The sequence below is a fragment of the Saccostrea echinata genome, unplaced genomic scaffold (genome assembly GCF_033153115.1).
Source record: "Saccostrea echinata isolate AGI-Se365-2 ecotype Australia unplaced genomic scaffold, CSIRO_AGI_Sech_v1 ptg000002l, whole genome shotgun sequence".
Classification (NCBI taxonomy): Eukaryota; Metazoa; Mollusca; class Bivalvia; order Ostreida; family Ostreidae; genus Saccostrea; species Saccostrea echinata.
Genome location: NW_026889751.1, coordinates 10,351,905 through 10,366,036, shown reverse-complemented (window position 1 = coordinate 10,366,036; position 14,132 = coordinate 10,351,905). Strand labels below are relative to the sequence as shown.

At 35.4% G+C, this 14,132-nt stretch overlaps 1 protein-coding gene across 1 annotated transcript in view; it reads left to right on the top strand.

The window, feature by feature from the left end:
• LOC133172279 (fibrillin-2-like) overlaps window positions 1-14,132 on the top strand; it is a 54,400-nt gene that overhangs the window by 30,661 nt on the left and 9,607 nt on the right. Inside the window, exons 24-48 of the mRNA XM_061307138.1 lie at window positions 1,062-1,187; window positions 1,414-1,539; window positions 1,884-2,009; window positions 2,244-2,366; window positions 2,501-2,626; window positions 3,238-3,369; window positions 3,486-3,608; window positions 3,841-3,963; window positions 4,563-4,688; window positions 5,051-5,176; window positions 5,305-5,427; window positions 5,801-5,959; window positions 6,066-6,134; window positions 6,254-6,373; window positions 7,960-8,085; window positions 8,348-8,521; window positions 8,686-8,727; window positions 10,298-10,426; window positions 10,707-10,835; window positions 10,928-11,053; window positions 11,502-11,624; window positions 12,049-12,174; window positions 13,441-13,566; window positions 13,667-13,792; window positions 13,887-14,039. Coding sequence (XP_061163122.1) covers window positions 1,062-1,187; window positions 1,414-1,539; window positions 1,884-2,009; window positions 2,244-2,366; window positions 2,501-2,626; window positions 3,238-3,369; window positions 3,486-3,608; window positions 3,841-3,963; window positions 4,563-4,688; window positions 5,051-5,176; window positions 5,305-5,427; window positions 5,801-5,959; window positions 6,066-6,134; window positions 6,254-6,373; window positions 7,960-8,085; window positions 8,348-8,521; window positions 8,686-8,727; window positions 10,298-10,426; window positions 10,707-10,835; window positions 10,928-11,053; window positions 11,502-11,624; window positions 12,049-12,174; window positions 13,441-13,566; window positions 13,667-13,792; window positions 13,887-14,039 — 3,108 coding nt within the window. The remainder of the gene's footprint in view (window positions 1-1,061; window positions 1,188-1,413; window positions 1,540-1,883; window positions 2,010-2,243; window positions 2,367-2,500; window positions 2,627-3,237; window positions 3,370-3,485; window positions 3,609-3,840; window positions 3,964-4,562; window positions 4,689-5,050; window positions 5,177-5,304; window positions 5,428-5,800; window positions 5,960-6,065; window positions 6,135-6,253; window positions 6,374-7,959; window positions 8,086-8,347; window positions 8,522-8,685; window positions 8,728-10,297; window positions 10,427-10,706; window positions 10,836-10,927; window positions 11,054-11,501; window positions 11,625-12,048; window positions 12,175-13,440; window positions 13,567-13,666; window positions 13,793-13,886; window positions 14,040-14,132) is intronic.

Sequence of the window (14,132 nt, the reverse complement as noted above, 5' to 3'; positions counted from 1 at the left end):
ACTCAAAAGTAGGTCACGGTGACCTACTTTTTGAATTTCGTAGGTAATCATTTTCATTTTAATTTTGATGCATAACTTGGATACTTTGAAGCCTCTGATCATCAAAACTTGTCAGTTTATGCATCATGGGATCTTGAAGTGTGTCAACTAAAAAGTAGGTCGCCATGACCTACTTTCTGAATTTTATGGCTTATCATTTTCTAAACATTTCGGGTCATTATTTCAGATACTAAGAAGTTTAGAATCATCAAACCTTGTAAGTTGATGCACCTAGGGGCCTTAAATCAGATTTGTTAAAAAGGTCAGAGTGACCTACTTTTGGAATTTTACAGGTATTCATTTTCAAATTGTTTTGGGGCATATTTTGGACACTTTGAAGCATAGAATCATCAAACTTAGTCAGTTGATGCATCTTGAGTCCTCGGAGTGGGTCAACCAAAAAGTAGGTCACCATGACCTACTTTAGAATTTGATGGCTTTTTCAGTTACTAATTGGCTTAGAATCATCAAACTTTGTCAGTTGATGCATTTTGGGTCCTCAAAGTGTGTCAACAAAAAAGTAGGTCACCGTGACCTACTTTTGGAATTTGATGGCTTTTTTCAAATACTAATTGGCTTTGAATCATCAAACTTTGTTAGTTGATGCATCTTGAGTCTTTGGAGTGTATCAACCAAAATATAGGTCACTGGGACCTACTTTTGCAATTTCATGGTTTAATTTGAATATTTCTTGAATCCTCGGAGTGTATCAACCAAAAAGTAGGTCACTGTGACCTTCTCTTGCAACTTCATGGCTAAATTTAAATATTTCAGATACTAATTGGCTTGGAATTATCAAACTTTGTCAATTGTTGCCATGCTGACCTACTTTTGGAATTTCAAGGCTTTATCCTTATATATAGGTTACCAAGAGGCTTAAAACAGATGAGATTATAGGTTGTACAATTTTCAGAAGAGCGATTCTAGGCCCTTGGGTCTCTTGTTTTTTTCTATACTTAGTGATCACAAGTTGATCAGCTGTTCAGCTGTTGGAATGTATATTTTGGAGGTTCTGATTGTAGATATCAATGAGTGTAAGATCTCCTTTGGTATCTGTAGCAATGGCACTTGTATCAACACACCAGGAATGTTCCGTTGTCAATGTGACCCAGGATTTAGGCCTGTCATGATGGACCAAATGTGTATGGGTAAGTCTTTTTTTTTTGGATAAATTGTCTGATAAAGAAATAGTAATATCAGTATCCTATCTTGAATGCTTACTTTTCCCCTCCCATTTAAGGGAAGTGGTTGCCATTAAAAATACATGTATACTTTAGCAGCTTTACAAAGTATGGAATTTTGTCATTAGAATGTTTGATCTTGCTTTATGAGTTAAAATTTGTGATTGGTAATTTGATGTAATGTTTGTTGTAGACATCAATGAGTGTGAAGAATTACCTGCCCCTTGTAAAGGAGGACAGTGTCTGAATCTTCCTGGAACCTTTCTGTGTGAATGTCCTGAGGGACTCATTCTCTCTCCTGATGGACAGTCCTGTCAAGGTCATTTTCCTTTACTAAGAGATGTTGCTTTTATTTTGAATTTATTTTTTTTTTTTGAATGGAATTTAACACATGCAAAAATACAGTAGAGCCTTGTTAAAATCTCGACACTTATGTTCCCGAGCAAATTGTTCAGATTAATTAAGTGTCTTGATTACTGGAACATACTTGGTATATATAAATATAAATAGTTCTCCACAAATTCCAAATGTCCAAAAGGTGAAGTGCCCGGATTATTGGCATTTGGATTAACCAGGCTCCACTGTACATGTATACAGTATTAAATATTAAAATAAATTTGTTTGACTGTCTCTCTTAATATAAATCTGAATCTCTATTGGCAGATATTGATGAGTGTGGTGACAGCAGTAGTCTGTGTAGTTATGGGGTCTGTGAGAACTATCTGGGAGGATATCAGTGTCGCTGTTTAGAGGGATACGGCCCCAATCGTCAGCATACCTCCTGTCTAGGTATGGCAGACTGCTGGTATTCACATTCTTATTGCCAACATTTTGGATGTTTTTACAAGTATAATAAGTTGCTTTATGAAATTAAGTGTCCAGAAATTTCTCCCTTGATATATGCAAGGAAGGTTAGTAATTCTTTTTGCAGCTGGCTAAAACAAAAATGACATCAACTAATTTTATTTACCTGAAATCTGGAAACAACAAATTTATGTATCATGTCTGAATGTTGATTTTCAGACATTGATGAATGTGCCACAGGAAATGGCGGTTGTCAGTCGCTCTGCCTCAATATACCAGGCTCATTCTCCTGTAAATGTGATACTGGCTACATACTGATGCCTGACCAGAGATCATGTCAAGGTATTGAGAAATCTAATAGTTCTACAGTTAAATGACCCTGCTTAAACTACATGCATATAGAGCATTTCCTAAAGGTGATTTATTTGGAAAAGAAATATAAGTGATGTGTACATTTTTATCTATTGTATTTTCAGATGTAGATGAATGTAAGGAGACAAAGGACATCTGTAGTGGAGGCACCTGTATTAATCTGCCTGGCTCACACCGCTGCACTTGTGTTGGCGGTCTGATTTCATCTGCTGATGGAAAGCAGTGTTTGGGTATCAAATTTACACCTTAACAATTTTCATATCGATGTACAGACATTCCTATGTAGTGTGTAGTGATTTTTCAAGTTTGTTCAAGTCATGGTCCCTGGGGCTAGGATGGGCTTGCAAAAGGAATGAGAATTTTACACAGTAAAACTTGGTTATTAAGAACTCGCGTAAAAGGAAATCTCTGTTATAAGGAATCTTTTACGAATCCCTTGGGGAAATTTTCACTATGTTCCTCATACAGATATTAAGGATCTTGGTTATTTAAGGAAGCAAAATTCAAGGTCCCAAGAACTGTCTTATAACTGAGATTCACTGTATAGGGATACCATGGAGAAGTTTTTTTAATAGTCTGAAGAAAGGTTGGGCAATAATTGCCAGATAATCATACCCATATAGTGTGGATTCAAGTTTGTGGAGGTTCATTGCCCCTTGGGCAATAGGTGCAGCCCCAATAGGGAATCAAACTATGACATAGGAGTAATAGGAAATTTAAAAAATCTCAGGCAGGACCTAGGAGCCTTCATTGAGTGTTTCACCCACATGGGTCTCTGTTTGTAGCCTTTACCTTTGATTTTTGCATTTTGGAATAATTGTCTATTTTTGGTATTTTGTAGATATCAATGAATGTTTGGAGAATGCTAACATATGTCTTCAGGGAACCTGTCACAATATTCATGGCTCATATGAGTGTATTTGTGAACCAGGCTTCTCTGTCAAACCAGAGTCCAGAAATCCAGCTTGCACAGGTGAGTGCGCAACACATCCTGTGTGTATATATTATACATGTGTGTATATATATGTGTGTGTATTTCGCATTGCTTGATTTGCTTTCTGTTAATCTTTGGACTAAATGTTTCATCAGATGATGATGAGTGTGCCACTGGCCAAGCTAACTGTGATCAGAATGCCAAATGTATCAACACCCTGGGCTCCTACAAGTGTGACTGTATACCGGGCTACTCTGGAGATGGATACACATGTAGAGGTCTCACAGTTTATTTTAATCTGCTTTTATGAACATGAACCTTTTATCTTTTGAAGGAGATTTTCTTAAATACCTGAGTTGGCATAATCTGACAGTACATGTATGTCATATACAGTACCTAGAAAATGTTTCTGCATTATATCATGAAGCATATGTCAGTGTACATCTTTCTTTATTGACAAATTTTATGCAGTCATTTGACGCATGTTTAAGACTGTTGTGTCCATTTTAGACAGTAATGAGTGCACACGGGACAATGGAGGCTGTTCTCTTGACGCTGACTGCATCAATTTACCAGGAAGCTACAAGTGTGTTTGTGAAGAAGGATTTAAAGGAGATGGTTATAGCTGTAGTGGTAAGTTAAGAACATTAAAGATTTTTATTCAGGCAAAGTAATTATAGGCACATATGTTTAGTCAGTGTCAAAATAGTAAGCAAATGAAGTCAAAGTACTGTGAAATCATTAATTTTCTCAGGGTGTAATTTTCGTTGTTTTCATGGTATGAAGAGACCCACAAATTCATGTCCTCACCAAAATGTTTTAATTTAGTTTCAATATTTAACAACTCAACACTTCATCAACCACAAAATCAAATCCCCAAGAACCATAACAGTGTTGTCCCTAAGAATTGAAAAAGAAGGGGCCATTAAAAAAAGTAGACCGGGGTCTGAGGTTCCTCTCCTAATGGAGAGTTCAGGGGGAATACCGAAATAACTGGTGAATTACTTCCCCAGCCTCCGGTTCTTAGGGACAACCCTGAATAAGTTTTCACAAACCATGAAAATTTGACCCCCGAAAATATGTGATATTACAGTAATACAGCACTGCTTCTTCTGTATAATGGGGGAGGGGGGGGGAGTTTATAGCTATTATATGTTTTACTTTGCAAAGGTAATACATGTATTCCTACAGGTTTACATACAATACAGGGCTTAATTTGGCCTGAATTTCAGATGTGGATGAGTGTTTGCTGAATCCTGAGCTTTGTCAGAATGGAAATTGCCTGAATATAGCTGGGAGTTACCGATGTGAGTGTGACATGGGCTTCTCCCCAACATTGGATGGCAAGGACTGCAGAGGTGGGTATTGATATTGACATAAGACTTATGTCATAAGTAGTGGTGATATGTTAAGAAATGGATTTAACATACTGTAAACATACTTTTTTCTCACTAAGTGATAATTCCACAGAATCACAATTTTTGTTCAATCTGTGGATAGAAAATCATGCAGATTTCTTGGATTGTCTTGAACACACTTTAAGTACGCTGTGACTAATTTTAGTTCCAGTTCTTTTTTTAAAAACAACAACAACAAAAAAATATGAACGACTTGTCCTAAGTCACTTGAAATATACATGTATATCAATGATGGTTTATATATATTCGTTATTTTGGGGGCAAACTTAAGTTTGATACATGTTTGTGTCTAATCTCTGTAGATATTGATGAATGTAGCTACTTCAGTAACCTTTGTATAAATGGAGAATGTGAGAACACATTGGGGATGTTCCGTTGTCGTTGTAACCAAGGCTTTAAACAGGATGCAACTGGAGGAAACTGTACAGGTTAGTGCTCTTGGGTCTAAAAATTCAAAGCTGATTGTGCTGTAAGTGTAAAGATTCTGTCATAAGTAATTTACTAAACGTTGAAACCAGCAGTTTGAACAGTATGATGGTGTAGTTTCATGTTGTAGATATAAATGAGTGTGAGAATGTGGACAACTGTCTGTATGGGACATGTATCAATGTGCCAGGGAGCTACATCTGCCAGTGTCCCATAGGCACAGTACTGAACCCAACAGGGACAGCATGTGTAGGTAAGAACTTACAAGCCGTCAACATTTTACAACAACTAACTTCTGTCCATATGCATGCAACCTTCATTCTATTTGTCCCATTTTGGAATTTAGTTGTTGCATTTACCTATTGATTTACATACAAACTTTTGATTATTATACTTTTCAATTTTCACTTTTCAATTATAGATATGGAAATGTTAAAAAAAAGTTTGAAACAACTTTTGCAACTTTTGCCATTGGATAAGCAAGCTGGATGTTGTGCATTTAAGTTAAATATTTTAAGTCCTCAATTTATAGACCATTCCCAGATGGTTGATGTTAACAAGTTTAACTGTAATGTATTCAGACATTTTGAAAGTGATGAGTTACAATGTATTGGTCATTTTTGCAGACAAAAGGCGTGGGACTTGTTATCTTGAAGTAGGAGACAGGGGGACTTGTAGTAATGTTATTGGTAGGAATGTCTATAAGACCAGCTGCTGCTGTTCCTTTGGTCAGGGCTGGGGAGAAGTATCAGGACTCTGTGAAGCATGTCCCCAAAATGGAACAGGTAACCTGCAATTACAGATTTGTGCTCAAAAGTCAAGTTTTGAATTTTGAAATAATCAAATACATATCTTGGAAGGATCTAAGCAGTAAATTTGCTCTACCCATAGGTGAGTACCAGTTGCTGTGCCCTGGTGATCCTGGATTGAGACCTGATGAAGTTACAGGAATACCAATAGGTTTGTATGTCTTATTGCCAAATATATTGCCAAAACAAAGTTTTAGGTTTTTTGGATAATTAGAATGAATTCCAGCAAAATATTTGATGTTAATAATATCGGAATTTTTCTATGTGCAGACATAGACGAGTGTCGGGAGATAGACGGATTGTGCGATGGAGGAGAATGTCAGAATACATTTGGGAGTTTCTTCTGTGTGTGTCCCAAGGGCCACCGACTGATTAACTACAGATGTGTAGGTATGACATTTATATATGCAAGGTAATTTAGTTTGACGATAGATCAACACCCTTCCTTTTAATATTTACTGTTTATTTTAAGTACAATACTGTGGTTTTATTAATATTCATGGGCATTAGTTTTCGTGGATTTAGTAAAAATCACAGTTTTGAGGAGACGTAAATTCGTGAATAATGGTCCTAACAGAAAAAAATGTCTGTCATCTTTTCATATTTTTTTTCACCGTATGCTTTAGCGGGAGCCAGCATGTCATTTACAATGTTGAGAGTATGTAAATATTTTTTTAAAAATAAATACTAACAGGTGAAAACTCTTTATTTTATCATTTTTACTCAATTAATTTTTCAAAAGTCGGAACCTTCAAGTGTTTACAATGCAGTATGTTGTAACAATAAAGGGTGAGGCATTCCAAATACCTTCTCCGCTGTAACACAATGAGCTAGATGGGCCAATTAAATATTGGAACAGAATATATTGAAACAGAATATAAAAAAACAATGAATTAAAAAAATAGACTAGTCTTTTATTTAATCAATTTTGGGGAAAAAATATCTCAAAATATCCAGACAATTTGAATTTTATTTTTTAGGCACACGTGTATACGGACGATAATTAAGTGTGGCAACATAGTAATAAACGTAACAACAAATAAGTACCGGGTATTTCAATTTACAAAATGGTGTTATATACTTATTTTCACATGCACGGCGTGTTTCTGGACTTGACAAAGACATTCAGACCCCCTTGTTTGTAGATCTCTGAACAAATACATCATATACGACTTCATGCTTAAACATGCAAAATGGACGACAAATAATTAAGCCGTGATGGGCTTCGAAATGACAGGACTTTTTACATACTGTTATTTTATGTTTAACTAAAAATATGTTGCTAAACAAACAGATAAAAATAAAATAAGCATTGAATATGTGTTGATAATTTGTATAATTTTGTAATTAATTATTTCTATCAGAATTTTTATTTAACGATAATTTGTTGTTTTCATTGTGAAGGTGATGATGGGGGTTGGACCCTTATATTGTTTGAGAAAACAAATTTATCACATTTACGCCTGATTATCATCCTTTGGGGGTAATACCGCTCATTGGAAAATGCACCGCGGTGACAGATCTACGTGTTGTTTGCTTATCTCTGCAGAATATTAAAACATTTTTACTCAAAAAGTCCAGATAATTATGTAAGTATTTCTACTTCTTTTTTAATATTCTGAAAATGATAAAATATGTTTATAAAGTCAATCTGTTGGGAAAGGGGAGGGGGTATTTAATACATGTTATCGAAAGTCGGAATGGGCTTTTTAAAGGTTTATCATAAATCAAAGTGGAGGCACCAAACTTCAATGAACATTTAAATTCGTGGATCGACTTAACGAATTCCACGAAAATTGGTGTTCCACGAATAATGATGAAACCACAGTATGTAAGTAATAGGAGGGGACATAAAAAACTTTTAAACCAGTGTACATGTAAATAAGTTAAATTAACATTTCAAAGGTGTAGACTATAAATATGTAAATCAAGTAATGTGTGTTTATATTGTGAGAGAGGTTCTTTTTTACTTATAGATATTGATGAATGCAGGGAGAATGGTCCTCTTTGTGGGGCAGGCTCTTGTGTGAACACCAAGGGTAGCTATAGATGTGTCTGTCCTGATGGCTATGTCCTCATGAAGGGGGAGACTGAGTGCATGGGTAAGGCTTAACATCTCACTAATTTCTTAATCATTCTGAAAGAAAAAAAATCTATGAAATTTATAAATGCAGTTGTAAAATATATATCTACTTAGGATGGGATGACTTTGGGGCACCTGTGTTCCCAACCAAATTGAACAAAGGAAAGAAATGAAATTTTGAATGACAAGAAAGTGGTGTCTTTTTGATATTTGAAATTGTTTGGACTCTTCAAAACTTTTCACTTTGTCATGCAAGCTATTTTGTTTTGGTATACTTTTAGACATGAGGAAAGGGAATTGTTATCCCACTTACTACACGACCACTGGTCCTGGGCCCCGTCAGTATATCTGTGAGAACCCTCTGTCAAGGAATCTGACCTACAAACAGTGCTGCTGTACAGTGATTGGAAAAGCCTGGAACTCACCCTGTGAACCATGCCCAGAGTCCAATACCAGTAGGCTGGGTTTATTTCTGTCTGTATCATGATTGAAATTTAATATAACATTTATAAAACAAAATGGACAAGTATGACGTCATTGTATACAGAATATTGTTTCATTCACTGCAGTAGATATTTCATCATGTGGTTTTAATATTCATATGTATTTTTCTTTTCAGCGGACTATGAATCCCTGTGTGAAGTATCAGCAGTTGTAGATGGTAAACTTTCTTTCTGTAAATGCTTGCACAATAATTTCTTTTGCTTGTTTGAACCAGAGTTTTTTTCTGTTTGAAGCTTATAATATCCTATCTGTCAGGAACAATTACATAGAACTTTATATTTTAATCAAACATAGTGTGAAACACCCATTGCATTAACTTAAGGGTTTTCATTATGAGTGATTCAGTGTCTATTCACTGATATGTATGTATTGGTACATGTATTTGTTAACTTGGTACACCTTGAATCACCAAATATCTTGCATAATTGCTTCATGCAATTTATTCAGATAGTAATGTGAGAAATGAATATGTGAGCATTTTCATGGAAAGCAGAATTAATATTTTTGGCACTCTGTATATGCAGCAGTTAGTGTTGTGTTTGACTTTTATATCTCTGTAAGGAAAAAAAACAAGTAGTGATGTCAATTTTGTCAATAATTCATATTCGAATATTCAATGAAAGTATTCGAATAAATTCGAATATTCGATAAAATAAATAAAATCTGTTTTATTTTGAATATGCATCATCCTACTCTCATGAAAGGTTTAGCGTAGGTATACTTATATTGGAAGTAAAATTGTATAAAGACTTTTGTAGGTGTACAATAAGAAATTCCATTTGATATTTACCAATGTTTGAAATAAATAATTGATTTCAATGTAGAAAAGTATAATTTTAACAAATGAAACGTGTATTTATAGTAGCTCCAACTGAGGAACCAGTCGTCTTACAAAAGGCAAGATAGTCGTAACGGTATACTGTTCAGATTTCAATACGTGTAATAAATTACAATTATCTGCCTAATAAGAGATAAGATTATAATCTTTGATACAATGTAAACAAAAATATTTCCATAGACAATTTTTCTAGGTAATTAACTAATTTCCCGATAATGAATGTAAAATTCAGGATTATGTACAACCCGAGATAATCAAGTAATTTACACATTTATCTAAAATTAAGTCCATTACAATATTAATTACAGACTAATTCTATCGGACATTCATTCAATGATCAATTAATTTTATTTTGATAAGTATATATACTTTTCACGCCTTTTAAACATTCTAAGATTTCATTTTGTTGTCCTCGATTCTAGATCCGATCGCATCTAATAAAAACTACGAAAGTACGTTTTGTAATATACATAAAGCATTATTGTACAATTCTTTAACATCTTACTCAAAACAAAATACATATAATTTAGTAGATCCATAAGAAAGTAGTGAAAGGAATCAGGCGATCGAAATTGATCGCTAGTAAATTAAATAGGGATAATTCCAGCACTGTTCTAATAAAAATTTATTAATCACAGTACTTCTTTTTATGAAATCTGAAAAACACCTAATATTCGAATCTTAAATTCATATTCAAATATCAACTCATCGAATGAATATTCGAATGTTCGAATATTCGTTGCCATCCCTAAAAACAAGTTATGACCATTGTGGCTCACGAAACTCATGTCCAAATGTTTGATAGCACTTGATTTGATTTCAAAAATGTACAATAAATAAATGATAATATAATTCTTAAAAGTGTTTTAAAATTGGTTTAAATTTGTAGATCTTGATGAATGCGCATTGTTTGGAGATGCCATCTGTAAAAATGGCCGATGTATTAACACCAAGGAGAGTTTCCGTTGTGAATGTAACAGAGGATACAGATATGATGTTCAAAGTCATAGTTGTTATGGTAATTCATCATCATCTATAGCAGTATTGAAGGGAGAGTATGAAGTTAATACACATAACCATATATATTATGCACGTGTAAAGTAGATTCTACAGATTTCTTCTGGGAGATATGTTTAAGGTACAATAGAATTACTTATAACAAGTCGGAAACTTTGGATAATTAAGTTATAAAGCTCCTACAGGAATTGTATATGAATTTAGATAATTTTTTTTTTTCACAATCATTCAAAATCTGAGTTAAGAATGCATTAATTGATGGCATTGGTGGGTTTGTACAGATGAGGATGAGTGTAGGAGGAGCTTACCCCCTTGTGTCCCCGTGGCTCAGTGTGTGAACACCCCCGGCAGTTACCGATGTCAGTGTCCCTCAGGTTATAGGCTTCATCAGAATGGACATAACTGTCTAGGTAATACCCCTTACACAGTGAAAACCAAAGTTGGCATCATCATTGAAGATAATGCTATACCAGAGAAATTAAAATGTGAATTTATATTGTAGATATCAATGAGTGTACAGAAATTCAGGGAATCTGTGCCAATGGAGTTTGCACCAATTTAGAGGGCAGGTTCCGCTGCATATGTAATCCAGGCTACAGATTGAATCTTAATAGAGATGCATGTTTTGGTAAGTATTTGAAATTAAAGTAAAGCTTGTTTACTGCATGCACCTTTCTGTCACTGAAAATTATACTGTGATGCTTGATTTGTTGTCAAAAACTTTATGTTTGTAGTAATTGTTATATACATCTTGCAAACTCTTTTGTTAGTTTATTTGTACATGTGCACTTAATTGAGAAGCACACAAAGTTTGGGAGTTTACTTGTACATGTGCATGCACTTTTCTGCTACTCTGTAATTGAGAAGTTTTAGAATGTCCTATACATTTCACAAAAGTTGCCTATATTCAAAAGGTCTGGCTTTATTCTCTGCTAAGTCCGTTTGATAACATGAAGGTACACTGTTTATCTTGCCCATATCTTCTATCTGCTCTTTGTAATGCAAGGGGGCTGTAGGAGTTTGTGAGCACTGAATTTGATAGCATCTAAAATCTGTAAATATTCTGTGAATTGTAGATATTGATGAGTGTAGCTCCCGGCCTGGCTTGTGTAACAATGGAACCTGTGAGAATACAGAGGGACATTACAGGTGTCACTGCCATCCCGGATTTACTCTGTCTCCTAATGAAGACTGTCAAGGTAAGCTTACTTATCTATACATGATGTAAACATGAATAACTGGCACCTAGAATGGTAAAGGTATATGGTTGTCAGGCAAATCCGTTCACTGGTGGCCAGATGGCTCAGTTGGTAAAGCAACTGTTCAGAGGGCCCAGGTTCATATTCTGGTTTGATCATATAATCACATCCCCCCTCCTGTTTTAGATGTTTCCAGTGGGAAGTTTATTCTTTATATTCAGTCTCTGATTATTTCATGAGATAAACTCCGTATTTCACTCTATGTAGAATGTCTTATCACTTCTGCAATGAATCATACGAATACCATAATATCTTTATCAATGCATGATTATTTATATATAAATATGAACAGAAAGGGAGATTTTGGAAATATCTCTTGATATTCCCAATTAATAATCTTTGATAATAACTGTTTATTTTGTAGATATAAATGAGTGTTTGACTGAGGTTGGTCTTTGTCAGAATGGTCGCTGTGTGAACCTGGTGGGGAACTTTACATGTCAATGTCAGAGTGGTTACATGGTGTCCAGTGACGGCCGCTCGTGTCAAGGTCAGATCTTGTACTTAGTTATTAGGGCCCCCCTCTGCGGGTGCCCTATAGTGATCAGTCTGTCCGTCCTTCCGTCCATCTGTCCATCCGAAAAATCTTGTCCGGAGCATATCTTCTCTCTCCTTGGCCCAATCTGGCTCATACTTCACCCACAGAGTGTCTTTGGGTAAAGTGATCTTGAACCATGTTTCAAGGTCTAAGGTTAAGGTCATAGCAGAATTATATGAAAAATCCTTGTCCGGAGCATATCTTCTCTCCCCTTTGTCCAGTGTGGCTCGTATTTCACTCACAGAGTGCCACTGGTCAATGGATGTGCAGTGACCTTGAACAAAGTTTATAGGTCAAGGTCAAAATAGCCTCTGTTTAAAATCTTTGTTCGGTGCATAATTTCTTTCCCTTAAGCCCAGTCAGCCTTAAACTTTACCAATTGACTTTGGGTACGGAACATTTGTGATTTTCCTTCCATATTTTGATAGAGGATATGCAAAAATTTTCATAGAGGATATGCAACTTTCGTGATTTTTGTGCCGTTTTTTGATAGAAGGTATGGAGCACTCATGATTTTCGTGCCATTTTTTATTATAACAAGGATGAAATAGAAGCCCTTTAGACTCAAACAACACATCCCTTAATAGTACACAAATGTTCCTCTTCAAAATAAACCCTTTTCAGCTACCTTACATTTTCATGTTCATTGCTGAAAGCGGGGCACTTTGAGATGGCGACCATCTCAATGATATCTAGTTTGCGATTGTACACTAAGCATGGTACTAACTGGTGAGTTATAAAATATTGAATATGTGTTATGTTAGGTCATCTTCCAGGCAATGTTCTAAACTGAAGATATTAGCTTATCTTCCAGGTAAATGTCCTAAGCTTGTTTATTATATATCTTCAAAGCAAAGACTATAAAACTGGTGAAAAATTGGTAAAGAGCTGAATGTTCACTATACAGTAAAACATGCTTATTGCAAAGTGCCAGGGATAAACAGTTTTGATTTGTTATAAACATTGTAATTCATTATCCTAAGCAATTGAAGTCCAGAAACACAAGGATAAATTTGGATGTGAATGATGCAATTTTATTTTATTTATTTCATTGTATTGGCAGACTATTGAAATGCTCTGTGGACTTGCTGAACACAAGGCCCACTTGCTCATTCATATTAGTGAAAGTTTATTTCAAATCCACTTAAAAAAAATAATAGATAAAGGAGTGTTGCATTGTTGATTTATAGGATCAAGAGATGGCCACATTTATTTCAGATGTTGATGAGTGCACCCTTTTCAGGGATATCTGTGGTAATGGGGTGTGTAGGAATAGAGAGGGCTCCTATGAATGTATCTGTCACGAGGGATATGAACTCACCAGAGCAAGGGACACATGCATGGGTAAGATCATGTATTTTTTGAGATAGTAACTTGTTAGAGTTTCACTCTCTGTGTCTTGGTACTAATGGGCACTCATCTCTTGACAAAATTAACATTGTAGATATCAATGAGTGTACGACAGTGCGTGGTATTTGTGCTGGTGGTCGGTGTAGAAATCTGGAGGGAGGATTTAGATGTGTGTGTCCACCAGGCTTACTCCTAACTGCAGATGGACAAAGATGCATTGGTCAATAGCAATATTATAGACTGTATCAGGATATGTTTGAACTTCCAGAAATGATTTTGATTACAGTTATATTAAAGCATTAAAATTATTACAGATGTGAGGATGGGGAACTGTTTCAACATATTTAGGAATGGCCAGTGTCGTTTCCCTCGCCAAATCAACATGACGAAGGCCGACTGTTGTTGTACTCTTGGCCAGGCCTGGGGGAGTCAGAGCCAATGTGCTGTCTGTCCTACCGAGCGGGAACGTAGGTCAAGTAGAAACTAAAGATTCATAGCTGCTAAAGAAAAAGAATCATATAGACATACAAACGGATAGTACACCACTACTTTTTTTACTT